The following is a 27446-nucleotide window of genomic DNA, read 5'->3' as shown; positions in this document are numbered from 1 at the left end:
AAACTATGTAAATTAATATGAAAAAGAATTCCCAATAATTAAACTAACAGAAAACTGTAAGAAGTGTCTGGTGTAGGGTCTAGTCCACGGTCATATAAAGAAAAGCTTACGGAAACGAGAAGATTCCATTTACCACAGTAAATGTAACTAGAAATTCCAGACAGATTACCGCACAGCTGCCCCTTCCCCCAAAACGCACCCACCCGCAGGCCAGCACACTTGGCGCGCACACCCAGACCCTCTCTCCAGTCACTGGCCCGAAAATCGCCGGCCTCACAGTTCTTCATTTCGCCGGGACAACTGAAGGGGTGACAGTTGCCTGGCACAGCTGCAGTCTGAACGCAGAGGTTGGGAGGTGGGAAGAGTAAATTCAGTTCCAACTGTTAACGCAGGGAAAGATGAGTTCTCACGGCAACGCAGGCTTGGAAACTCAGAGTCGAAAGCCAGCAGCGTGCTCTTGGTCACTAAAACCCCACAGAGCTCAAATCTCAAAATCAGTTTTAAAATAGAAGAAACCAACGGATACTCAAAATACTTGAGATGCTAAGTTGCCATAAACTTTTTGAGTTTGTCCATCGAGATGGAATGCATTTCTTAAAAGACTTCCGAATGTTGCAGTGTCAATGAATGCCAATCCCCCATCTTCCTGCATTTTCTCTCATCCTTACCTTTTCAGAAATACATACTCTGTGCAGAGTTGTGATCACTGGGCAAATAAATGAACTGATTTTTATTTATTTTTCCTTCCCAAAGGCTAATGATCAGATAATTTTAATATCCTTTTCCCCCTTCTTTGCAAGCATGCTGCGATCCTGGCTATCACTGTTTATGACTTATTTGGCTGGTACGTCGATAGGCCATAGTAAGTGAGGAGAAATTAGTTTGATTTATGCTAGGGATTATGTTTTAATAATTTAGATTTAAAAATAAAAACTATAATTTTTATAATATACTTTGTAATAGTTTTTCTAACCCCAAACTTTAGAGGAGGATAAAAATATTAGAAAATATATTTCTATGCTCTTAAAGCTTCTCAATAGATTGTATACATATGATGTCACCTCTGAACCAACATTTTGTTACCTATTCATTCCTCACTTTTAGTATCTAGCCAAAACTTTGTCATAATTGCTCTTCCATTAAAGAAGTAAAGGAGATGCTCTGCTTTATAACAATTACCATTTTAAATAGAATTTGCCCACAGCATAACGTGAGCTCAATAAACAATAGCTGTCATTATTATTTATGGTAATCCATGCCTCCCAATGCATGCTCTAAGGACTGTATTTTATATAAATAAATAAATATTTATTTTTATATACATATAACATTTGTGTTTCATAACATGTTTTTTGAAATGTGGGATGTGACCCATTAGTGGGGTCATGAAGTCAATTTAGTGGGTCTCAGCCAGAATTTTATTTAAAAAATGAAATAAAATACAAGGGAAAATGTCTGAACGCAGTAAGAAAAAGTCATGTTTTGTGAAACTTGTTTGAGTATTGCAAGAAGAGGTATTTCTTATTACAGACTGCCTTTAAAAATTTCCAATTCATTGTTACAAAGCATATATTTCTAATGAACATAATGAAAAGGTAAGTATTCACTCTAGAGCAAAGGAAAACAGCTACATTTATTTTTCTGTAATTAATAACCTATTCTCCTCTTTCATATTCCAAACACAATTACTCAGCTTTGTACATTGCATTAAAGGTATTCAAACCATTTAAAAAGTAATTTTCTATTCATTTTCCATGGGCACCATTGAGAATTAATAGGCTAGCGTTTGTCGACATGATTATTTTCCACAAATAGATTCTCATTCCTTTTCCATTTATCTACCATGAAGTAACAGGACATCCAAGGACTCTTGATATTTAGTTTACTATTCTCTCATAATGACCTAGCTCCATGGCAAACATGTGACAGTCCCCCTTTAGGACAAATAGATCTATAACAAAACAGCATCTCATTGGAAATGTGTGAAAAATATTTCCAATTAGTCTACACAAACATCCACCCACATCCACACATACCCTTCCATATTAAAACCCTTCAAATGTTTATGAACTCTCTTCACAGAAATCATAATGTTGTGCACAGAAGAAAAATGACCAACTTAGTTACTGTATCTTGCATTTCAGCTTATGGAGAAAACAGGCAAAGTAGAAAGTAAAAAGAAGTGTCAGTCTTCAGAGGTTAATGTTAACATTTGTACCACAAGCGTTGGGGAACAAATGCAGAAGTCTTACACTCCCTTGAAAAATCACAAACTCTGCCTTGGTATTAAGCCAACTCTACTGACATCAACATTCAGCATGAGGGTTAGTTACTGGTTATGACTGTGAGGAGAATGAGGGCTCTACCCTCAAAGGGAGTTCACAAATACGCCACTTCATCGTCTCCACATTTACTCCAGTTAGACCATCCACTGTGACAACTGAAAAGTAGCACTCCTTTCTAATGGAAGGAATTTTCCGCGGGAAGCCTTTCTATAACAAGTGCAAAGATTCAAAAGAGCAGGGAAGATCCTATGAGTTCCCTAACTCACAGTTAGTTCAAATTATTTACTAAGTACTTACTCCGTGCCAGGCACGATGCTAGGGGCCGGGGACAGAGATGAGTTTCCAATCCAGTGGGAGAGCTCCAAAAACACACACAAAAATCACAATTCTACATGCTAAGGGCTATGATGGGGGATATTCAAGATATGAAGGAGGCACCAAGGAGAGTCACAAAACCATACAGGGAGCCAATGGAGATCAATGGAAGTATCTTAAAGAGAGGGGTGCCTTGCCCAGGGAACTCAGGTCATGTGGCATGATGCATGTTCAGAACATTGCAATAAAGGTTAAACAATATGAGACTTGCAAATTCTGAAACAACATTTTGATCTGGTTAAGTCTAAGCACTGCATGTGTTCACAACTCCACAGGTAGTTTGGCAGTGCTGGACCATTGAGACACAGGAAGATAAGAGAGACAAGGCTGAAGAGGAGAGCAAAGTCACATGAGAATCTCATGTGGGAGGGAATTAAAGTCAGAACAGACACAGGCTGGGATTTTATCCTAGGACTAGGATAAGCACCAGGAGTCAAAGTATTAAAAAAATATTATTCAACACACTTTAAAATGACAAAAGAGAAATTCAAAACATTAAAAAAGACATTTTATTTGTAATTCTATCTTCTTAAAATTATAACTACTTTCAAATCTTCTGGTTTCCTTCAGTTCTACTCACATAATTTAGTATTCATAACTTTTGCACTCTACTGTACCACCTAACATTGACTGGTAAATCGCTTCCCACGTAACCATCACGGATGTCATTTTTAATGGCTGTAGAATGTTCCACTGGGTTCTTATCACTGACAACTTAACCATTTTCTTTTGTATGTCATGCAGGCAGTTTCCAGATTTTCCTATGACAATGGCATTTTCATAAGCAGCTTCTACATATCTACTCTAATACTTCCCTTGAGGTAAATCCTAAAATTACCAGGCTACCGGGAATGAATATTTTTACAACCTTTTGTTATCCAGGTGGAAGCGGGCTGGGTACTTACCGTTTTGCTCCAAGTAAGGCCTGTGGTGTGGTGTTCCTTGATGTATGCTTGAAGCTCACTCCAAATGTTCAAATATGACTTCACCCAATCCACGTGGCGTAAATCACTTTGTCAGAAAAGAGTGGAAGAGGGGAGAGTTAGGATCTAAAATTAAATCTTAAAGACATTGGGGGGCATATGGCAGTCCAGAAACTAAGGCTCCAGATGACCCTGGAACAACTGTCTTCCTAGTCCAGTCACTGGGGACCGATTCTGAAAAGAACCTTGAAAGGATGGTGTGGTCCAGGTCTCCCCTGAGAGGAGCTGAGTGCCCTGAACTCCGGGCGTGGAGCAGAGGGCACCACGGAGAGAACACCTACTAAAAAAATGCCACGTCTAACTGGGATATGGATGTGGAGCAGACACTATTTCCCTCTGTACTGCTTCTGATGCAAAATGAAAACCAACGCACTTTCAGGCAGGAGAATGATAATGAAAAGAAAAAGAGTCCTTCCTTTGCTTTGTTTTCTAATAATTTGTTGAATTGTTCAGTTGAAAGTATAACCAAATTGGAGAATCTGGGACTGGTAAGGAAAGTTGCTACAGTAAAAAAAAAAAAAAAGATTTCCTACAAATGGGTAACACTCAGTCCTTCTAAAGGGACATTCACCTAAATTACTCAATTTGATACTCATAGTGACAAGGCAGGGCATGACTAGTAATTTTAATCCCAATTTTACTGAACCAAGAAGTAGTAAAATGCTTACCTTTTAAAACTGGGTTAACATACAGGATTGGGAGAACTGTTAGAAATATTAAACTTATCAATAGCCAAAAATAGTTGCATTTCCTTTGGATAATTTCCACTCACACATTTTTTTCCTCACTTTGAATAAAGTAGTAAATGAGAAAATGATGAAATCTCAGTTAACAAAAATTTAATCACAAAACTGGGCCATTAATTTGAAGACAATCACTGAAGGAAATCTCGATTATTCAAGCTCTTGTCAATAATGACTTGTCTCTGGACATATTCTGTTTTGTTTTCCTTGAAAAGCTCCAAGTACTACAAGAATGTTTAGACTCCCATTGGACGGTCATGCCATTTAAGAAAAGGAAATGGTGGGGGAGGGTGTAGCTCAAGTGGTAGAGCGCATGCTCAGCATGCACGAGGTCCTGGGTTCAATCCCCAGTACCTCCTCTGAAAATAAATAAACCTAATTACCTCCCCCACCATGCAAAAATAAAATAATTATATAATATAATAATAGAAATAAATAAAATATTAAAAAAGAAAAGGAAATGGGGAATTGAAGTCATAATTATCTACTCCTCAAAGAGAAAAAACAGGAGCATGATTCTGTTCTGCATTTTTAGATTTACTGACTATATTAATCAAATCTACAAAATATTTCATTGTCACTTTCTCTCACTTTCACTGTCAAAACCCAAAAGACTCAGTGTGGCTCCATAGGTCTCCCAGGGTTTTCTGAAGGTCTCAGTACAGTGCCTTGCACGTGGGATGCATATACACAACAGCTGTTATTAGAGCACGAAAATCATTTCAATATTCAAGTCCACATACATTTTTATGTATAGTCAATTAATACATGTATGTGCATATGTACACATGTGTCAGTACATACAACACACATATGTCTGTAGACATTATAGAAATAGCAGGCTGCACATTTAATACACTTCTATTCAAAAATTTAACAGATGATAAAGTCCAAACCTGCACAGGCAAATTCATTTTTCTTTTGAATATTACAGTATGCTTTTAACTTGAAGAAAGTTCTAGCAAAACTTGTAGTACGGACTAACGGTATGGTGCCCTTTAATCCAAAGTCAGTGTCTAAGAGACAACAAATCAAACATGTCCCAGCTGTACCCCCAGAGCTGCAAACCCAGCCTCAGTTTCTGCTTCGCCTTGGAGAGGCTTCAGGAGGAGCACGTGACTTTTAACGATCATGACTCAGACAGGTCAGACCTCCAGAACATCAAAGCAATTAACTCACTCTATTCATTCACTGACAAAGAGCCCAAATAACCAGTCAAGCCAGTCGTAAGGGTTGTACAGATGCAGAGTCCACTGGCCACAGCCCTTCTGTGTCAAAACCACAAAGAAGCCTGCCTTTCACCTCCTCCACCCACGGGCCCGCCTGTCAGGTAGGCAGCAACGAGTCTGTGACATCCCGCGGCCCTCACTGAGCCCACACAGGGTGAAGACACAGCCCGCCTGCTGCGCCCACAAACGGATGCTACGTGAGTGGCTGTGGAGTGTTCTGTCGGGTTACCACTCCTGGAAGCTCGGTGGCGACTTGGGACTGGTCTGGCTACTCTTGGAAGGGAGGTGAATAAATTCGCACCGTGGCTGCATTTCCCCAGCATATTACATGGTCTTCAGGTGGTCCACTCAGCCTAAATAAACTGTACTGGACTCTGCCAGAAGTTCAGTTTCTACTCAGCAGCTGACATTGAGGAGCAAATTCTAGACTCTCTTTGTGTGTGTATAAAAAAGTGGAAACCCGCAACCCTCTTGGCTCTACCACCACCTGGGGAGAAACACTCACAACCATGGCCCCAAGATACACTCAGGTAGGGACTGGGAGGACAGGAGCTGAGGAGTTGAGACAAAGACAAAAATGACCTCTGAGGGGGATATGCGAAAGGGCAGAGACTCAGGAGGTGCCCAAAGTGTCTTGAATAGGCAAGTATGCACAGGTTTTCATTTTCATTCTGAAAAAAGACTAAGAGGTCTTTTATGATGTGGAAGTCACTGTGGGTGTATGTTCATGCTGACCTATTTCTGTAACTCACATGCGTTCTTTCCCGAACTGTTAATTTTTGTGAGGAGAGCAGACCGTCTCGCATTTCTGATGCCTGTTCTCATTCATGCTGCACAATTCTGGAGTTCCTAGTACAAAGTGGCCACACTTGGACTCGCATCATTGGGCGTAGCCCTCTGGGTGCAGGAAGTCTGTTACTGAGCACCAGTGCTTCAACCAAAGTTTCCTTAGGGCAGGAGAGAGCTTAGGACGAAAAGAGGTGCTGACGTCTCGGAGAGCTGTGCTTCCTATGAGCTCCAAGACCTGTCTGATGACTAAACTCTATGAGGAGAGTGGAGCACTGTGGCTGTTTTTTGTTTTGTTTCGTTAAACATAGTATTTCTATTGGGATATAATTCACATCCCATGTGATTCATCCATTTAACTATTCATCCATTCATCCATTCAGACAATTGAGTTGCGCAGTCATCACCACAGTCAATTTTAGAACACTTCCATCACCTCCACAAGAAACCCTATACCCATCAGCAATCACTCCACACTTCCTCCGAACTTCCCAGCCCTAGACAACTGCTAACTTGCTTTCTGTCTCTATGCATTTGCTTATTTTGGAATTTTGTATAAACAGAATCAAACAATATATGTTTTTCTGTTTGCTTGACTTCTTTCCCTCAGCATGTTTTCGAGGCTCGTCCACACCACTACTTGCATGGATACTTCTTTTTTTATGGTTGAATAATGTATCTCTGCATGGATACTCATCAGTTGATGGACATTTGGATTGTTTCCACTTTTTAACTGTTATAAATAATGTTGCTATGAATATTCATGTACCAGCTTCTGTGTGAATATATGTTTCCATTTCTCTTGGAAACACACCTAGGAGTGGGGTTGCTAAGTGTGGTTGTGTTTTTTAGAGTGAAAAACCATTGGTACATATTTCTCAACCTGAGTGGTGGATATATGGGTATTTTTTGTACCGTGATTTTTTATATCTTGCATATGTGTATAAATATTGTTTCTACTCAATGTTTATTAAAACCAAAAATAACTTAAAAAAGAAACAGTTATGCAAATCCTGAATATGTAATATTGGTCAATGACCTGGAACTATAGTAGGTATTTATTTACACATTCTATGTAGTTTTCCTCTATTCCATATAAAGTCTTACATTGTCTTATAAAAACTGTCTTATAATGCTATTTTCCTCTTTTCTTGCTTAAAAATTTTTCTTCTGGCTCATCGTTTTAGATCTACATTAGTAATATAAAGAGGTGAATTAAAGCAATTATTTAGACGATTCAGGTCCTCAAGCTTCCTTCCATCTGGACAGTCTGGGTCCATGAGTGAGATGCGGGAGCCCCTGCCTTTGTGACTAACAATAATTTCTGCTTCCATCACCTAAGAGCTCAGAGGGGGAATCCACTCTTCAGCCCGGCGTCCAGAGGGTGGAACTTTGTTGTTCTTATGTTCACCCTGTTCCTTCCCTGAGTGACTAGGCCGTCAGCCACACCACATCTTGCCCACTGTTGATGAGACAAGGCATGATGTCCTTGGAGGGTGAGGGACCTCAGGACACTCCTTGAGCAGTTCAGAGACATCTTCCTGGCTATTTGGCTCTGGCCTCTCCTCAACTGGCCCCGTTTTCAACTGCAGCCCCAGGGTGAGGCTCTCTGGGCTGCAGCGTCTGTGCTGTAGATGCAATGTCCTTTTAAGCTGGCTCTCCAGGCAAACCCTCTGGTTCAGTCTCACCTGCACTTTCAACAGCTCTTGGAATGACAGCTATTCTTACAGGTGTCCCTCTGTCCATCCACCTGTATTCCACCTCAACGCAGTCTCTGGTTTCCCTCTCACTGGCCTGGCTTATTAATGTCTCGTCTCATCTCTGTTCCTCACTGACACTTCATTTCATGAGTCCTCCTTTCTTCTCTCTGCTCACTCACTCACTCTGTTCTGATCAGTGTAAAAGGTTTGTCCATCTAGGGCTGGCCCATCACACACCATCACAGATCTCACTCATTATTGTGGGGATACAGAACAGACTGACATGCATGCACGTGGGGAGAGGGCATTCATCACCAGAGAACCGAGGCAAATTTCTAAAATACACATATTATCTGGATAATTGATTTCATTTTCCACTTTGCTTTACCTGCAAAGATGGGATTTTTCCTTAATGTTTATAGCAAACTAGCCTTTGAAAGGAATCAGTAATGAACTATATTAAGTTTGGGGACAAATATCTAACAAACAATTAACCGAGAGTTTGGTCAGTAAAAGAAGGTACATACCTGTGTTTGTAGTCCTTTAACACCCTGTTAGTGTAAAAGGTGGCAGCATCATTCATCTCCTTGACATAAGGACCAGGTTTGGGAGACTGAGAGAACAGGACCATCACCCAAGCATAGAAGGAAAAAAAAATAGAGGATAAGAAAGAAAATGCCTTAAAGAAGAAGAGAAGCAATGGAGATGCTGACTTGAAAGCTGGAGGCAAATTTTGCTCTGTAAAGATCAGTGAAACACTTTCCACATCTCAGAACACAAAGCTCCGAACTTCAAACAGGGTGAGAAAGAGCTGAAGCATTCAGGCTGAAAGGAATCCTCCTTCAGTGTAACAGATGGAGGATGAAGGAGCCAGGAGGCAGCCATGAGTTCTCCCAAACACTTCAAAAACCAGGTGCAGGGGCAACACTCCGCCCGACTCACCACAGCTATCCACCCAAGGGCAGGGATGCTTTCGCTGACAGCTGAGAGATGATTAAACATTTCACTCCCCCGGTTTCTCTCTCTGAAAGTTTGGATCTCATGAATCTTTTCTGATATTGGTTTCAGAAGTGCAGCCACGTCGTTCTGCAAGCAAACATTGGGCACTGTTACTAAGGACAGAACAGAAGCCCAGCGTCTCCATCCACGATGGCCAGCGCAGGAGCAATCAGCACCTGTCATTTGTCAGGGGCTTTCAGAAGACAGCAGATTTTTTTCTTATGGTAATACAGTATTTTCATTCTCTCAAGTATGAAAATTGCACAGGGTTTTTTTTTTTAAGCATTATTAACGCTGTCTCCTGAGACACGGAAAAAACCCAGCAGTACAATATAGCTCCTGTTCTGAAGAACCCTGCATGGAACACATGAGCGTAGATCAATTATATTTACAAATGGAACCATGGATCACACACTGGAATAACACACGTCTAAAATCGGGATGGGTAAAGATTGGTAAAAGGGTATCTTCCTACTCCTGTGGGAAAATGATGTGAGGGAAGGTCCTTGGTTTTTACCATGGTTACCATAATTCGTGTGAAAAAGCGGAAATCTGCCACTGCGGATCTTTTTAAGGAAGTGTGATGGCTTCAATGTTTACAGTTACCTTCGTCCAGTTTGGCTTTCACCATCGTTCTTGGGCAACTTGGCTGATGACGACAGGTTACTCCGCTCACCTCTGATTAATTAATTTAACAACTGACTTTTCTATTCATATAAAAACACGTTCAAAATGATGTGAGCTGAGTTATGAACTGTTACAGAGACAGGCACTTGGATTATGTCCCCGTATCGTTCTTGACTTCCTTTGGTTTTGAAGAGTAGATACAGGGTTACTCGATTTTTTTTTCCTCCAAAGAAATAGCAACAGTTTGTACTTCGGCTTTGTAAAAGCAGTTGAAGAGGTTTTGGCAGTATTTTACTAAGTCTTTTAAAATAGAAGAGCCCCTTAAAGCTCCTTAATTTCTGTAACCAAGACTTTAGAGGTTCTTAACCGAACTTCAAGGTTCTCAACCTTGGCTACACATTGAAATCACCCAGGAGCTTTCAAACACACAGGGCTGGGTCCCACCTCCAGAGACGCCGATTTAACTGGTCTGGAGGGGGCTTGGGTTGTGGGGAGAATTGCAAAAGCTCCCAGGTGCAGATTTTAATCACTGCTTTAGTGGTAGTTTAACACCTGAAAAGATAGTTGTTTTTGCCTATTAAGGGAGAAATAATGTTCAGCGGCAGTAACTTCCAGACCTCACTTCTTGACTCCTTGAGATGCCCTCCCCTACACGAAATGTATGTATGGGCTTGGAATTAGCATGTCCTTGGTTCAGATCTCCGCTCTGCCACTTACTACCTATGTGACCTTGAGCAAATTACTTACGCAGACAGAGCCTTGGTCTCCTCATCTGTAAATCAGAGATAATAATGCCTACAGCTTATAGGCTATCGGGGAAGTGGCATTTTAAACCCCTGGCACATGGGATGTACATAATAGATGGAAGTGATTCGTATAATTACTACTATGCAGTTAGCTCAGACTAGGGGTAAAAATGATGTCCTCGGCAGGACACAACAGTCCTTTGCTTCAAATAAATGACTGTGTATTTAAGATAAGAAAGGCTCCAAATAAACATCCACATAGGCTAACGGGACTTTAGGGTTTCAGGAGTCTAAATTAGATCATCTAGTTCAGCCTTTTGACAGACTACTCCACTGAGTAGGTCACAATCAGTATTTTAAAAAGTAACTGAAATAGAATAAAGTAGAAAATATCAGAAGGCATTTATTACATGTAGTAAGGGGGGAGTATTTTATGAGCCTTCGTTTCAGTTACACAGAGTTTGCGTGCGCACGTGTGCTCTGGGCTACAAAATAAAATGTAGTTCTTATTATGAATCTCCATCTAAAAGTTTCAGAAAAATGGACCTAATCTAATTCTCCCATTTTACATAACTGGGATACAGGCCCAGAGTGGTAACTTACTAAGACCAGCTGTCAAGTGTCAGAAGGGCAGCAGCAAGAACCCAGCCTTCCACGAGACAACTTTCTATGCGGGGAACTGAGAAAAATATGCTCACAGGTTTCTCCCCTGCCAGCAAGACTCGGGGACGGTACAGGGAAGAGACTAGGGGCTCAGGTGTGGGTTAGGCTGTGTGGGTTCCAGTCCTTGCTCCTCAGTGTACTACGCTCTTGGACTTCACACAAATGACCATGCTTGTCTGTGAGTCCATGATCCTGTTTGCAAAACAGTGTTGATAACAGTACCCACTTCACACGGCTATAAGAAGGAGTAAGTGAGAGAACACATCAGCTCTTGCTTGGTAGGGAGTCAGGTACAAGATGGATGCTTGACAAACAGTAAGTAATCTTCCAGGTAGCTGCCATTTAAAAGTCTCTAATTGGCCAGATTCACCGACCAGCGCTTTCCTACCACTGCTATGCAAAAGCAAGAAAAATATTTTCCTAACTGAGATCTGCAGACAGAAAGAGGCATGTTTTTGTTTGGGAGAAACAAAAAGAAATACAGGGAAAGAAAGCAAAGTGTTCTCAAAGTTCTCAGTGGACTTTTCCCTCCCCAGTTTTATGGAGAAATAATTGACATACATCACTGTAAGTTTAAGGTGTAAATACATGCAAATCAAACCAGCATGATAGTTTGATTTACACATATTGTGAAATGGTTACCATAAAAGGTTTAGTTAATATCTATCATCTCATACAGATACAATGAAAAGAAAAGGAAAAAAAGTTTCTCCCTGTGAGAAACTCTTAGGATCTACTCTCTTAACAACTTACCTACACGTCATACGGCCGTGTTAACTACAGTCATCATGTTGTACATTACATCTCTAGTACTTAGTTATCTTATAACTGAAAGTTTATACCTTTTGACCATTTCTACTTCCCCCAGCTCCCACCTCTGGTAGCCACAAATCTGCTCTCTTTTTCTGAGTTTGGTGGGGTTTTGTTTGTTTTTTTAGATTCCACATATAAGTGAGATCATACAACATTTGCCTTTCTCTGACTTATTTCACTTAGCATAATGCCTTCAATGTTAAGTGGACTTTAAAAATTCTTCCATATTGAAGGAGGGGAAAAACAAAAAAGGCTGCTGCAGAAGCCAGCCAGGTCTTGTGGAAAATTCATGAATACCTTCCCACCTTCTCACTTTCCCTTCTGGTCACTACAAAGAAAAGGTCTTACAGATTTGACATGAAGACCCTGAATCAGGATTATTATAGGCTGAATTGTGTCCTTTCCGAATTTAAATGTTGAAGTCCTAACCCCTCATACCTCAGAATGTGACTGTATTTGGAGATAGGATCTTTAAAAAGGTAATTAAATTAAAATGAGGTCATTAGAGTGGACCCTAATCCAATGTGACACGTGTCTTCATAAGGACATGAGGATGCAGACACTCACATGGAAAGATCATGTGAGGTCACAGGGAGAAGACGGCTGTCTATAAACAAAGGAAGAGAGGCTTCAGGAGAAACCAACCCTGCAGACACCTTGATCTCAGACTACCGATCTCCAGAACCGTGAGAAAATACATTTCTGTTCTTTAAGCCACCCAGAGTGTGGTACTTTGTTCTGGCAACACTAGAAAACGAATATAAGGGCATAATAACAGTACAGGGAAAGCAAACACCCCTAGACCCTCAACAGCAATAAAACAAACAAAATGTCTCTAAACATCCCTGCTCCAAACACAACTCTTCCACGTTTGTTGGTTAACGGCTGCCAGAAGTCAGGCTTAGATACCCCTCCCTGGAATTCAGTCTTTGGAAGCAAAACATTTCCCTCTTCAAGGGGTTCTTTTTTGTCCAAATTCAACGCCCAGTCAAAGGTGCATTATATAGGTTTTCCCAGAAGGCAGCTGATTTTTAATTATACTAAAAAGCATCCTAATTTTCTCCAATGATTTGCTCAGCCATAATATTCTTGATGCAATAACATCAAGAAAAGGCTTGAGAAAGGCCAGAATATCTGAATTGTTAGTGATAGCTGGCCTACTGCCCCAAGGGGAAAAAGAACCAGAAACTGTGTATTTACAACATGAGATAGATTTATTAAGGCCATCTTTGTTTATCTCTAACTTCCCAAGAACAAACTCGAAAGTCTGAGAAGACTGAGTATTCTGGAAGATATTTTATATTGGTTATCTGATGAAAGCACCATAAAGATTGAGAAAGTTTCCTTTTGCCTTAGTTTGGCAATTGCATGAAGAATTGTCCTCATTTAAAAAAAAAAAAGTAGAACCGAGAGGACTAAGTCCAACGGTTATTTGCACAACCCTAATAAACAGTGCAGCTTTTATTCTGTGCCAATAGATTTCTCGTGTACTTTAAAGGAGGCTTACATTCTCCAGCTCATCCTGAACTGTCACAGCTGGAATCAAAAACAGAGCAAGAACTTTGGCGCTATGGTGTGATTTCCATCAAGGCTGATCGTGTGGGATGCCAGGTGAAAAGCGAGTGGGGGTGGGGGCGCCATCTGTTAGAGGTACTTCCACCTGTTGCGGTTTTAAGCCTGTATTAAGCATACTCAACAAATACAGGTTGAATTGCACTGATGTCAGCTAACACTACAAAAAGGCTGTCCTCGGCTAGAAGATAAATTTCAGAGGCATCCTGGGTTTCTGAATGGCATGCATTGGTGGTGGCTTTGCAGACACAGTTAGAAGCTAGTGTGCCTTTTGGATGACTTCAAATCGACCAGTTTTTACATAGATCTCACCCATGTTAGTTTTTTGTAAACTTATCACTCAAGTTCCTTTTATTCTGAGAGACGTTTCCCTGAAAGAAAATCATTTTTCAAGACTCATATGAAGATTAGCTGAAAACTCTCCCCTGCCCTTCCCCAGGTTTCTGTGGCTTTAACAGAAGGTGAAAACAACCAAAATGGGGGAGATGCATGTGCAGACTGCAAGTTTCAGCAAATGTTTCCAAGGGCGTTCTTAGCTTGATAGGACTGTACTTTTGAGAGTATTTCAGGACTCTATGTCTTTATGACCCTAGCTTCTGCTTTAAAGTTGAAGAATCGAGACCCATTATCAGCTTCATCTCAGTTTAGCTCCAGAAATAATTGTTTTACAGAAAGTAAAATTAAAGAGCTTTATCAGCAAGCTTTGTAGAAACTTTACCCAAAAAGGAAAACCAAATTTCTACTCATGCTGTTTTGTAAGGGATGGAACAAACTCTGGGAGTTTGACCTCAGGGATGTGTCATTGAGTAAAACGAAATAAGTTTGTTATTTCTGGAATCCATGGTTCTTATGTGGTTCTATATCAGGCAGAAAATGGATCAATCTGCTGTAAATCACTTCTTTCTCTGATTACATGCTCTTTGTGAAACATTGGAAAAGACACATGGAAAAACATAAGTAAACGATAAACACCCTTAATTCCACCACATGGAGAAAAACACTGCTAAATGTTGATTTTTTTTCTTGTAGATAGGATGATTAGAGTTCCTTCAAACATGACAATAATTACTTTAAAATAATGGCTATTAAGACCATAAGGAATAGTCTTAAGAGTTGAAATACAAGCAGTATTACAACAAGTAAGCACAAAGACAAAAACCCGTCAATATATTGGCAAGTACTGTGAAACTCTCACTTTTAAAAAGGATGTTTGAAATACAGGCATTACAAACACTACACAGGCATTACAACTCAGGCAAACTTAGCAGCATTAAAGTAAACGTTGGACTTTTAAATATTTGGGCCCCCCTATATTAATAAGTTCTAAGAAAGCTCATCTCAAGGAGTACATCTTAGGCAACCATACAAGCAAGTATCAATCACTATTACTTTGGCTTATGTGTTTTTGTACGAAGTTTTACCAGTTGACTATTTCAGTGCATGTGTGTATATGCATATGAATATATAGCACAGAAAACATATGGAAAGATCTACTTCACAGTGTTAACACAGAATTTTTTATTTTATTGGCTTATCCATTTACTCTAAATTTTCTAATATGTACTTGCATTTCTTCTGTAATGAAGGGAAAAGTTTTAAAACATTCTAACCAGTTTTGCACCTTCAATGGTAGAAAAATTTCATATAGGTGCTATTAAATTTATAGATAATCAAAAAATATTAAGACTCCTTCTTGCCATCAGGAAAGATGCTTCAGGAAAACAAGTTCAGAAATGATCAGAATAAATTATTCAGATGAAGAAGAATAGTTAACATCTTCTTAGGCAAAGGTCACCCAAATCAGGAACAATGTTTGCTTCTAAAAATATATCATTGGGCACATTCTAATAAATGAAGTGATTGTTTACACCATGTTAAGTCAAGAGCAAATTTTTTTTATAAGAAGTGTTAATTTGAGTTAACTTGCTTTGGTGCAATTGTAGATATTTCTCTAGGCTAGTTTTACTTCATTGTTCCTCTTACATAAAAATTTTCCACAGTCCAGGATCATTTTGGAGGTTTCAGAATATGCCTCATGATAATACTTTAAAAAATATTTGTACATTTAAGACAACTTGAAATTTTAAAACATTTGCAAAACTGTTACAGAAGTCAATCTAAATAAATCTAACTGAGTTCCATGAATGTACATTATGCTATGATGGCTGCAATTATATTGCATTATGACAAATCCCTTGGAAAATATATGTTCTTAAAGTTTTACATTCCACATATGTTATCTTATTTTATGACGGCTAAACTTTCTTAAAAATATACTAAAGTTGGGGGACGGTTTAGCTCAGTGGTAGAGTGTGTACTTAGCAAGCACAAGGTCCTGGGTTTAGTCCCCAGTACCTCCCTTAATAAACAAACAAACAAACAAACAAACAAACAAATAAAATTAATTGCCTCCTCCTCCCCCCAAAAGAAAAAAATACACTCAATAATCACAAAGATTTTTTTTTTTTTTTGCTTTTACTCCTTAAAAATCATTCTTAAAGAATCAAATTCTAACATTTGCAACAACATGAATGGACCTGGAGGGTATTATGCTAAGTGAAATAATTCAGACAAAGAAAGACAAATACTGTATGTTTTCACTTATAAGTGGAATCTGAAAAATAAAACGAATGAATATAACAAAACAGAAACAGACTCATAGATACAGAGAACAAACTAGTGGCTATCACTGGGAAGAGAGGTAGGGGGAGAGCCAAGATGGGGGAAGGGGATTAAGAGGTACAAACTATTAGGTGTAAAATAAGTAAGATACAAGGATGTAATGCACAGCACAGAGAATATAGTCAGTGTTTTATAATAACTTTAAATGAAGTATAATCTATAAAAATATCGAATCACTCTATTGTACACTGAAAATAATATAACATGGTAAATCAACTATACTTCAGTTTAAAAAACTCATCCTTAAAGAGTAAAAGGAATGAATTGCTTTTGAGAATGAACTGCATTGTCCTGATACCTACGAGAGAAGCTTCCACACATACAAATCTGTCAACAACCCATTATACCCATCAGCACACTTTTCCAGTAATAATATTTAAAAAACAAACTATTTCGGACAAACAGAAAAGCATAGAAAATAATAATGACAGGCACCCATGTATATGAAATATAATTTAGTATTGCACTGGGGCCCAGGAAAAGTGGGCATTTTTAGTGTAAAGTCTTTTCTGCGAAGGCATTCAGCAAACCACAGGCTGAAGAGCCTTCTCCAAAGTCCTCTTCTTACTCTTTGGGTAACAAATTACACTGTTGCTTATCAATGCATTTTAATTTATTGGAGTCACTCAAAACCTTATTTTGGGTTTTGGGGCCATTAACCCAACGAACAATGGACACATCTTTGTCAGTTCCCACTTCCTGTTTTTTGTCTTCATCACAGGTGTGAGCCCTACCTCTCATCATGTTTAGTTTTTGTGCTGCAGTATCTGGGGAAGTCCTCACTATAAAGCCTATAATTCATTCATCAGTCAGAACAAGAACAGGTTCTGCTGACGTGATACGAGGGCCACAATTTCTCTAAGCTTTCAATGTTTGACTTGTCTCAGGAGGGTAGGTACGTGACATAAAAAGTCAGTGGAAATCTGAATGTTTATACAGTGACCCACGATAGTTTGTGTCCCTACAATATCTTATATTCAGAATCTTGCTGCAACAACAGGGGTCAGAAGACGATTAAAAACAAGCAAAAAACATTAGTGGCTCCTCACACTGAGGTTGATAGTTTTCATTATAGTTATTCTGAAGGGAAATCTTTTACTGATAGTACAAAAAGGTAACAGTCCAGCCAGAGAAAACACATCTTTCCCATTCCTGCACTGCTGTGCAGGCTAACGACTGAACATGGGACATGAATGACATTCTAGTGCGTCTCTCTCCAGGATGCCTGGACTTGACAAAATGCATTCCCAGAAAATGCCAGGTTCGTGGCAGGGGCATGGGATTGGCTAGATTATCTGAGATCCAGGAAGGAAGCAGTAGGGTCAAGAATGGGCAGTGACAAATTAAGACACCCAAAATCATGGCAGAGAGAAACCAGAATGGAAAACTAAGTTGAAAATCAAACACTTAACCTGGTTATCCACAGTAAGCACAAGAGAATACACTGGATGGCTGAGAAGAATCTCATCCTGTACTTTGTTATTGTTTCAACTTACTTTATGGACCTAGCTGAAAAGACATCAACTTTTCCCCTCTCTGGGTAGGTACCATCTGGCTTCTGACAATGATGAATTTTTATAATCACCTATAATTTTACTTTATGGGATTCTGAACATTAAAGCTGAACAGCAGATCTTACTGTGCTCTGCTTAAATGCAAAGGGAGTTCACTAACTCACAATTTCTAGGGATATAAATTGGAGAGAATTGCCAAAATCATTCAAATTTACCAGCTTGGGAAAATCTAAAACAGTATATACTGTGATCAGAAATTAGTTATGAGATAGAAAAAAAAAATTTGAACTGCTATAAATTTTTTTTTCTACATTTGCTGAGAATGGACTATATGCCAGATACCATGTTGCTTGGTTTTCCCCAGTTGCATCCACTTTCTAACGATGAATCTCAGTTTAAACTACCAAAGCCATCATTAGCCGTCCATTCAGCTGCATTTACTGGGTCATTGTCTTCCCCCTGGATAAGTGGCCCATGGTACAGGGATGGCCAGATCTTTTTCTTTGAGATTCATTTGTGCAGATTATTGCTGAGATGACGTAAATCTATAGGTTCCATTTCAACCTCAGGAGGTGTAAAAAATGTCAACAACTACCCTGTAAGCCTTAACACATCCCACAAGAGTAGATTTACCATCACTGCACCAAGCTACTGATACAGAGCTCTGAACATCCTTAATTAGAAATCTGCGTTCTCTTTTAACATTAGCACAACCTTCTTAAGAGTCTACTGTTTGCTGGTCTCAGGAGCAGCGCTTCCCACAGTGCATCTGACAGAGCCCCGGCTCCAGTTTGGTCAGCAGCTCAACACAAACAGTGCTTCCTGGCCTGTGGAGTGGGAGGGAACTCTGCATGCGGCATCTCCCTTTTGCCGAGTCATGATTCACCCCAGAACACTAAGGGAGTTACCAAACAAATCCATTTAACTTGTTTAGCCTGATGTTTCTCAAGGTTTTTGCCCCCCCCCGCCCCCCGCCACCGGAACCTTTATCCCCCCTGCCCCTCCCAGTTTTGCAGTGGGTATTCTGGGGAACAGACTCTGGGAAAGGCTGCTAGAGAGGCCTGTGAAGTGGCTTCAGGGAGTCACGGGGGCCTGCGGGGCTGCTCAGTGTGTGTTCATTTGTCCTCTTCCTCTCCAGTTATTCTTGATCATTACCATGGAAACACTTTCAAGGGCATTTAATGGAGGCAAAGAAGTCTTTTCGCTCTCAATTCCAACACACACGCACACGCACACACGCACACACATGCACACACACCGAGCGTTGTTTTCAGGAGCTATAATAATCTCTGAGAGGACTGTTGGCACAACCCTCCCCTCTGCACTGAGGTTCCATCTTCTATTGCTGCCTCAGTCTTTTTCTGGCCAGCCCTGCCCCCACTTCTAATCACCACTGGCAGTTAGAATCTCTTTTGTCTTCTTTCTCATCTTCTTTGTTTTCTTTTTCTTCTTTCACATATCCACCCTTGTGTCTGGAAAGGCAGACTATTTAGAAACCACGCCGCCGAATCACAGTGTCCCTTCTGCAGGGCAAACTGATGGCTTACAGCATTTATTTGCCTTTCGTCTTCAAGTCTTGAGCTGTCTATTCTCTTTGTGCTGCCCCATGGCCAGGGCATGCTTCTTTGTTACCCAAGAGGGTTTTCTGGCTACTTCCAAGTCCAAAGGGGTCCCACAGCTTTTCCTGATGTAAGGCCCCCTTATGCCACAGATCATGTGCACTCTAAGTCTGATCAACGCTGGTGATGGTTGTGCTTGGCTTTTCACAGGGACCCCAAAAGGGAGGTGTGGCTAACAGTGTGGGTGAAGCTAGTGAAAAAACATGATGTACAACCAGGACTACTTTCTGTGAGGCACAGGCAGGAAGGCCATTCTTTGATCTTTGGCTCAGTTACTCGATAGAAAGCCTACAGTTCTTGATTATGTAATAAAACGGAGATGACTGTGTTCACCGTATACTTAGAGATACAGGTAAAGATTACTACCTGTTGGCTCATTTGTTTCTTCGTTTATTCAGCAAATACATACTGAGTGCCATCTCTGTGCCGGGGCTGGTGAGAGGGGCTGGGGTAGGGCAGTACACAGTACAGACGCTTCACGGCAGTAAACGCTGCACGGATACTTATGTCCCTGCCCTCTTCTGTGCAAGTAGGGTGAGGGGTGTACTGTCAGGATTCCCCATAGAAACAGAACCAATAGGATGTGACATTTATATAGTTTTATAAGGGATGGAGGCTGACAAGTCCCACGATGTGCAGAGTGTCCAGTCTGCAAGCTGGAGGCCCAGGAAACCCTCTGGTTTAAGCTCTAGTCTGAAGGCCAGCAAGCTTGAGACCCAGAAAGCTGATGTTCAGTTTGAGTCCAAAGGCAGGAAAAAGCTGATGTCCCAGTCTGAGGGCAGTCAGGCAGGAGGAATTCTCCCTTACTCAGGAGAGGGTCAGCCTTTTTGTTCTATTCAGGCCTTCAACCCATTGGATGGGGCCCACACACGAGGGTGCTTTATCCAGTCTACTGATTTAAATGTTAATCTCATCCGAAAACATCCTCACAGAAATACTCAGAATAACGTTTGACCAAATATCTGGGTATCCCGTGGCCCGGTCAAGTTGACATATAACATGAATTGTTCCAGGGGGAGATAGAGAGTAACTAAATTATACAGTATGAATAATAAATGAATAACTAAATTATACAGTATGTTAGGTGTTAAAAAACAGAGTTGAGTGAAGGGGATCAGAAATACATGAGGGGGGACAGTTTTCAATTTAAAATAGGATGGCCAGAGTCAGTCTCATTGAGAAGGTGACATTTGGATAAATAGTTGGAGGAGACATTCTCCAGGTTGACATCCAGGGGAAGCAGATACAACCACTGCAAGAGGAAACAACCAATGCAAAGGTCCTAAGGCTGAAACGTGTCTGGGGTGTTCGAGGAAGAACAGGCAGACAGTGGAGCTGGATGAGTGAGGGGCAGCGGTGGGGTAAGAGGTGGGAGAGGCAACCGCAGGGGCACAGATCGGGAAGGCTCTTGAAATTTGGACTTGGGCTCTTGGCCTGAATGAGATGGAAATCACCAGAGTTTTGAGCAGAGGAATGATGTGATGTGCTTTTCTTTTATGAGAATCACTCTGGCTGTGGTATTGAGACTAGATTGTTGGGGGGTGGTGTGTGTGGGGGTGAGGTAGAAGCAGAGAGATCATATTTGAGAATTTGCAATAATCTGGATGAAAGATGAAGGTAGCTGCAACCAGAGTGCCTTCAGCGGAGATGGTCAGAAGAAGAGTCTGGATTGGAGGTGGAGAAGGAGTCCAGAATGACTCCTTGGTTTTTGACCTGAGCAGCTAGAAGGATAGAGTTGCCCTCACCTGAGAAGGAGACATTGCAGAAGGAACAGGACTGGCAGGAAGACCAGGAGCTCAGATGTAGACACACTGTTTAATCTATTCTTAACTAGCCTTTCCCAGGGGCCACAATTCACTACTTTATTAGGAGTGTGGCTGCTGATGTCCTTAAATTTTCCCCGAAAGCAGGGTCCCTTCCTCATTTCCTCTCTTTAGCTTGCATTTGCTTGGGAGTATCTTCTCACGTTCTCAACTCAGTGCAACACAATGTATAAATGTGCCACTTCTCGCATACAAGGATGGTGCTTTTGGCCCGCAGTCAGCAAGGAGTGAGCTCTGTGCTCTTTCTTTCCTGGTGATGACTTGTGCTGAGTCATCCACTCTGGCCAGCAGCAAACATTTGTGAAGACAGCTAGCCTGGATTATGAGTTTACTTTGTGGTTGGCGGTAAAATTATTTTTGTTAATTTCCCAGGCCCATTGCTCATTCTATCCTAAAACTAGCTGGCCCACGAAGAGATCAAACTTGTGGACTTGGCTTTATCACATTTTAACTAAGTGACGTAATGGATGGAGACACACTGTTTAAGATGGTTGACGTGGGGTGGACCTAGTCTTGTTATATGAGTGGACGCTGGTGACCTAGTTTGCATTTTTATGCTAAAGACAGTGCTTGTCACATAACAGGTGAGTGAATATGAATGAATAAACAAATTAACGTTGAAGTGATAAATAAAAATGAACCTTCTGAGAAGTCAGATGTGATCTGGATAGCAGAAGTAAACTTATCTAAGATGGCAATAGTTATTCATGTTTTGATATGTGCATTTTTCATTCATAAGTGAACAAAATTATGAGACATTTTCTTTTATATCCCCTCCTCTGTTTTCCTTCACAAGTTTTTTTTTTTTTTTTCGCTTGGTGTCCACTTACCCTGACCTCATCATGCTTTTTTTGGTTCCTGTTCTCTGTTAAAATGTTTACTGAGCACCTACTTTGTGGCAGATATAATCCCTCACATCCGTGAGAAATGAAAAGACCTCTCCTACGGGGTTTACGAGCAGTGAACAGACAGTAAACAACACACATTAAATACATTATGCTATGAAAAAGGGAGTGGAGCCGTAAACAGGGATCAGAGGTGCTGGGGAGTTTTTAAGTAAAGTAAAAAGCCTTAAGTAGAATTTTTGGCTGGCTGAAATATTTGATGGAATATTTGGTTAATTCTGTTCGATCTAGCCAGTCTGTCACATGCTAGCAGTCAATCAGCATATCTGTGAGGACAAAACAGGACCTAGAAGGGGATAAAAGTTGCTTTTCCCTCCACCGGCTAACATGAATTCAGCCACTCACAGGCTACACGGTGCACTTTCAATTCCAGACACTCGGACCTTGGCACACAGTACAGGAGAACACGCTTGCTGCTGATTAGAACTACAGAATAAAATCCACAAGCTGCAGTGTCAAGTACCCATTTGACTACCTTGGTGTCTTATCAATCTTTTTTTGGGGTTTTTTTTTTTTCCCTATTAGGTATCTTTTGTCAGCCTTGGGTCCTTCTAATTTCCAGCCCGGAGAGTTATTTTTTTAAATATTGTCAGTTTCTTATTTCTTTATGGTGACTGCAAAATAAAAAGTTAAAATGTGAATACATGCACCCTACAAAAGAAGTTAGTAAGTTTCAGAGAGGAAAAACACATAAATATTTCCCATAGTTGGTTTTAGAAGATTTCTCTGAATTTCTAAGATGTACCTTTCCAGCATCACACATTAGCACTGCAGGGTACAAAATGCAGTTCTGCAAAGGAAAGGCCAAAAGGTGAAACTCTTTCCTTCTTCCTGGCACACAGAGTGTTCCTTCCAGAATAAACATACGGACAGGCTAGAGCTAAGCCAACGGAATTCAGTTCTCATCAGCAAGCTGTGTCACGAACCCCCACAGAAGCCTGTGCAGGTCCTCTGAGGTGGGTATCATCTGAGGATCAGTTTCGAGGGGAGGGAGGAAATGAATTATCGATTGGTAACTAGAAATCAGACACTGTACTTTGTATTCTGTATCTTATTTAAACATCACAAAATCTTGGAAAGATTGGCATTATTTATTCTTGTTTTATAAATGAAGGAACAAGGAAGGTCAAGGAATGCTCAGTGACTTGACTGAGATCATCTGGCATTGCAACCCAGATACGCCTGGCTCTCAAAGCTGATATTCTTAGGCATAATGAAAACAAACATTGGTTTGGAGTAGGACACACCTGAGTCTAAACCACATCTCTCAAGAGAATTGGGGCTCATTCCCTCCTCTGAGCCCCAGTGTTCTCCTATGAAAAGTGTCACCCGCAAAGCCCATTAACGATTCCTGGGGAATAAAAACAGAATCTGGGTAACAAAGGCTAACCTCTTCCCCCCAGTTTGTGCTTAGTCCAGTTTCACTTGTTCACAAGGTCCTGCATGCAGACGTCTTGCCCCCCTACTTCAGACTCAAGTTCCTGGTGCCAAAAGGCTGGGACACCCCAGCTCGGCGTGCTGGGAGCAGGGATGCCACGCCCAGCACTACGATCTGGAGCCGCGAGCAGGGAGAACTCCATCCTCTCCCCGCCCAGAACCCCAACACGTGCTCACACCCCTCCATTCCTGATCAAAGCATAAAGCTTTCCTTTGCTTGTGAAACCAAATTCAGTCTTGTGTTGGCTTGAGTGACACCCGGCAGGAGGACCCTTGTTGGGGACTGACTCGGGAGGGTGGGTAACAGAGGAGTAATGCTTATCTGTAAAGCTCTGACAAAAGAGATAACATGTGTGTGACGTCTGACACAACGGGAGCCTGTTAAGTGGTAGCTGCGGTTATTTTCATAATTACTCAGACACTTTACTGACCACAGATGTTGGAGAAACAGCCAACAAAACAGAATTATTGCTCCAACATCCTAATGGATAAAAGAGCAGAGTGCCTGTGATATTCGGTCAAAAGGATGAGCTTCGAGTGGAGATGGAGGTCTCCTCTTTCAGAGCATCCCAGGCAATTCACTCAATGTGCTCATCCCTGGCACATACTAGGCCAGCTGGACAGAGAGGGGGCGCCCTGACAGTCTCTGAGGGACGGTCCTTGGGAGAGGCTGCCCCAAATCAATGTCAGGCGTACCCGCATCCCCTCTGAGGTGCTGGCACCATGCTGCACTCGAGAACTTTAATGCCGTGGCCAGATGGAACCAGTGCTGAATGGTAGTGACTGTGCTGTTGCTGCTGATTTGTTCAAAGGCAGCTCCTCTTGTGGCTCATCAGTTTCAGAAATTTTGGAATTACATCCATTTCTAGACTTTCTGGTGCAAGCTTTTCCCTATGTTTGTAGGAGTGGGCCATGAGCAAAGACACATGTCACCCTAGAGTGGGGGAATGTCCTGTTTGCTTGGGACAAACCTGGGGGCACTGGGGCAGCACAAGGAGGTTCCACACACCTGGGCACCCATGTCAGTCCTGGTTATAGTCTTGATTCTGCCCCTTATCGACTGAGGGAATGACATCCACCTCACAGAACGGACGGGAAGCAACAGGTGCTCCATACTCATCACCCGCCTTCCTGCGCACACTTCTGGAGGGTATAATTTGAGGCCAGCTGCAGTACCGCAGAGGGCCACTTCAGTGACTCACACGGATTATTATTCAGTGAGATGCTGCCATGTGACTGGTACTATGGTTTCCACCTCGACAGATGCTAATTCTTCTGACTTTTTTCTTTTGTTTGTTTGTTTTCTCCTAATGACTTTGAAATGAAGTATTATTACCCCCGTTTTTCAGCAGAGGAAACTGAGGTTGAGGCAGACTTAATATTTTCTCTTTGAAATTAATGTTGGCTTGTTAACATGATTTTTTTTTATAACAGGGTCTAAAATTCACTGAACAGTAACTATTATATGCCACAATGAGCACACTCCTGGCACCGTGCAGGCTCAGATGAATGAGATGGTCACGTGAACACATGGTCACAGTGGTCAGTGGCGCCTTGTGACTGAGTCTCGGGAGGGTGGGGAAGGGCGGGTGCAGGGGGGTGGGGGTCAGCTGAGACAGTCCAGAAGGGCTACGTTTGTTCATTCTTTAAGGATGAGAAGAAATGTGAAGGGGAAAGGCATTCTGGGCTGAGAGAACAGCAGACAAACACACACATGCACACAAAAAGCATAGAGGCATAAAAAGTCATGGTGTGTAGAAAACAAATTTTCTTGGATGGCAGGGAATACAAATCCTGTGTCGGTGTCCTGGGTGGTGAGGCTGCCAAGACATGGGGCCCCGCCTGCAGTGCTGAGGAATATGGATTTTAGTAAGGAGCCTGGAAGGATTGTGGGCAGAGCTGTGCCCGATGGGAAGCTTAGATTAACCAATCTGGTGGGGAGAAGAGAAAGCCAGGTGCGGGGGCAGCACCACAGCAGAGGCAGCAGGCCAGTTAGGGGCTGCTGACAGGGTCCGATGAGGGACAGAGGGAGGCAGGGGCAAGGGCAACCGGGAGAAGGGATGGATCCAGAGGAAGGTGGGCAAAGGATGGATCTGGTGGCTTTTCTGCTGTTTTGTCAGCACCTGGCACGTAGTAGGCACTCAGCAGTCACGCCCCGAGTTGGTGAATGAGGTGAGTATGAAAAGCAATGGCAGAGGGACACATGGAGGATGATTCCAAGCTCCTTGTTAGGACGATGACGTTTAAAACGGCAACTGCGTTCTGCTTATGTAGTCAAGGGGAACTACAGGATTCCACAAACAGAGATGGCACGTGCTGGCCACCGCAGCTCATCCTGGGAGCCAGAGGTGACCACGAGAATATGCCGCACCAGGACTTTCGGACATCCTGGAATTTCCGAAGGATGCAGGAGGAGAATTTAAGCCTCCTCTTACCTGAATCTCAAGGTGAAGAGTGACGTCAGCTGGCCATCAGGCTACGGTTACATAGTCAACAAGATGAAACATTTTTTGATCCCTAGCCTTTTAATGATCCCCTGTGATGCTATCTGGGCTCTTTTATAAGAAGCTCTCCCGTGGTCTTTTTATGATATCCTGGTCATGCTTAAATATTGTTATTTATCTAGGTTTTCTTCTCTCGAAAAAATTTAAATTACCAACAGTCACAAATTCCTAGAGTTTTACCTCCTATTATTTTGTAGGATTTTTCTATTTTATTGGTTCTTAGGACATATTTGGCCACAAACATAGGAAATTGTGGTATATGAGGACCTTCAGGTTTTCAGACTTTCACAGCATGATGGCGCTGTGGACGGTGGGAACACGCACCTCTGCATCCTCAGAAGTGCCTGCACTGTATGGGGGCCTGGCAGGGGCTGCATGGAGGTGCAGTTTGAAGGCTACTTCAATAGAAGGTTCTGTGCACCTCCGGGAAAGAGCATTTGAAACAGGGAAAACGAGGTAAAACTTGGAAGACTGGGCTACCATTCAGATTTTCCTTTCAATTTGCATATACTTTTTGGAAAACTGTGACCTTATTAATAATTAATAACCCCTTTAGCTACCATCTGACCCTTTTTCAGGGTCAGTGGAAATCAACCAAGAGCAATAAAGGGGCTGAACAAGAAAGAAGGAGGAGTGGACAGGAGGTGGGAGCTTGCCCTGCAGGAAAAGGGTGCTGAGAGGGGTGAGGTCCATATCCGGCACTCCCACAGTCTCCCAGGACTAACCCTAGACGTTATTCTCAGAACCAGGGCCCATGCTACGTTGGGCTGGAGTGACACTGGTTACCAAGCCTGGCTGGGAGAGCAGGGTGGCACTGGGAACCAGAGGCTTGTGCCCTGGGCTGGAAAGAGCCCAGCTGATCACTGCAGGTCTCTGGCAAGTTCTGTAACTGAACATCTGTGAGCTTTGATCTCTCCATCTGGAGATGGAGGATAACATTACTACCCATGCACTCCAGCGTGACATTGTGAAAATTAATAGGTGATAAAAGAAGTCTGAGATCCTTGAATTAAAAGGTCTCTCATAAATATTCACACAAAATGCCATCAGTATTCATGCCATTTACGTTAGGATTAGTGGGGAAAAAAACCCAGCACTGGGAAATCTGTTTTATTATTTCTATATGCCATTCTGCTTATCTCATCCTTTCCCGCTGATCTCCCCAGCTTCATGAAACAAGTACCATCCCTTCTCTACTGGCCCTCTCGCTGTGAGCAGGGAAGTCGGAAATAGCATGTGTGTCTGGCATTTCGGATTCATTCAGAAGAATCTTCACAGTAGAAAATCATAAAGAGTGATTTTTCAAACGCAGTAAAAGAAAACCATCTTGGGGGAAGAACAGTTTGCATCCAGAAAAGCAACGGATGTAAATCCCAAGACAATGACACAACCCATCTTTCATCTGTAACAGGGACAACTCCAGGTGTTCACAGGCAGCTGC

The 27446-nt window shown here is 41.7% G+C and overlaps 1 protein-coding gene across 5 annotated transcripts in view; it reads right to left on the bottom strand.

Moving 5' to 3' along the window:
* The window catches only part of CAP2 (cyclase associated actin cytoskeleton regulatory protein 2), a 114985-nt gene that overhangs the window by 26088 nt on the left and 61451 nt on the right, over positions 1–27446 (bottom strand). For all 5 annotated transcript variants that reach the window (XR_004313441.1, XR_004313442.1, XR_004313443.1 and 2 more), the window contains 3 exons: positions 9044–9187; positions 8629–8714; positions 3566–3671 (listed from right to left, as the gene is read on the bottom strand). Coding sequence is in view for 2 of the 5 variants with exons in the window: in XM_032462542.1 (XP_032318433.1) it covers positions 3566–3671; positions 8629–8714; positions 9044–9187 (336 nt within the window). In the remaining 3 variants the exon portion in view is untranslated. The remainder of the gene's footprint in view (positions 1–3565; positions 3672–8628; positions 8715–9043; positions 9188–27446) is intronic.

This window comes from Camelus ferus, chromosome 20, assembly GCF_009834535.1.
Source record: "Camelus ferus isolate YT-003-E chromosome 20, BCGSAC_Cfer_1.0, whole genome shotgun sequence".
In the NCBI taxonomy this organism is placed as follows: Eukaryota; Metazoa; Chordata; class Mammalia; order Artiodactyla; family Camelidae; genus Camelus; species Camelus ferus.
Note: the sequence above shows the minus strand (reverse complement) of the source record. Positions and strands in the feature narration are given on the sequence as shown.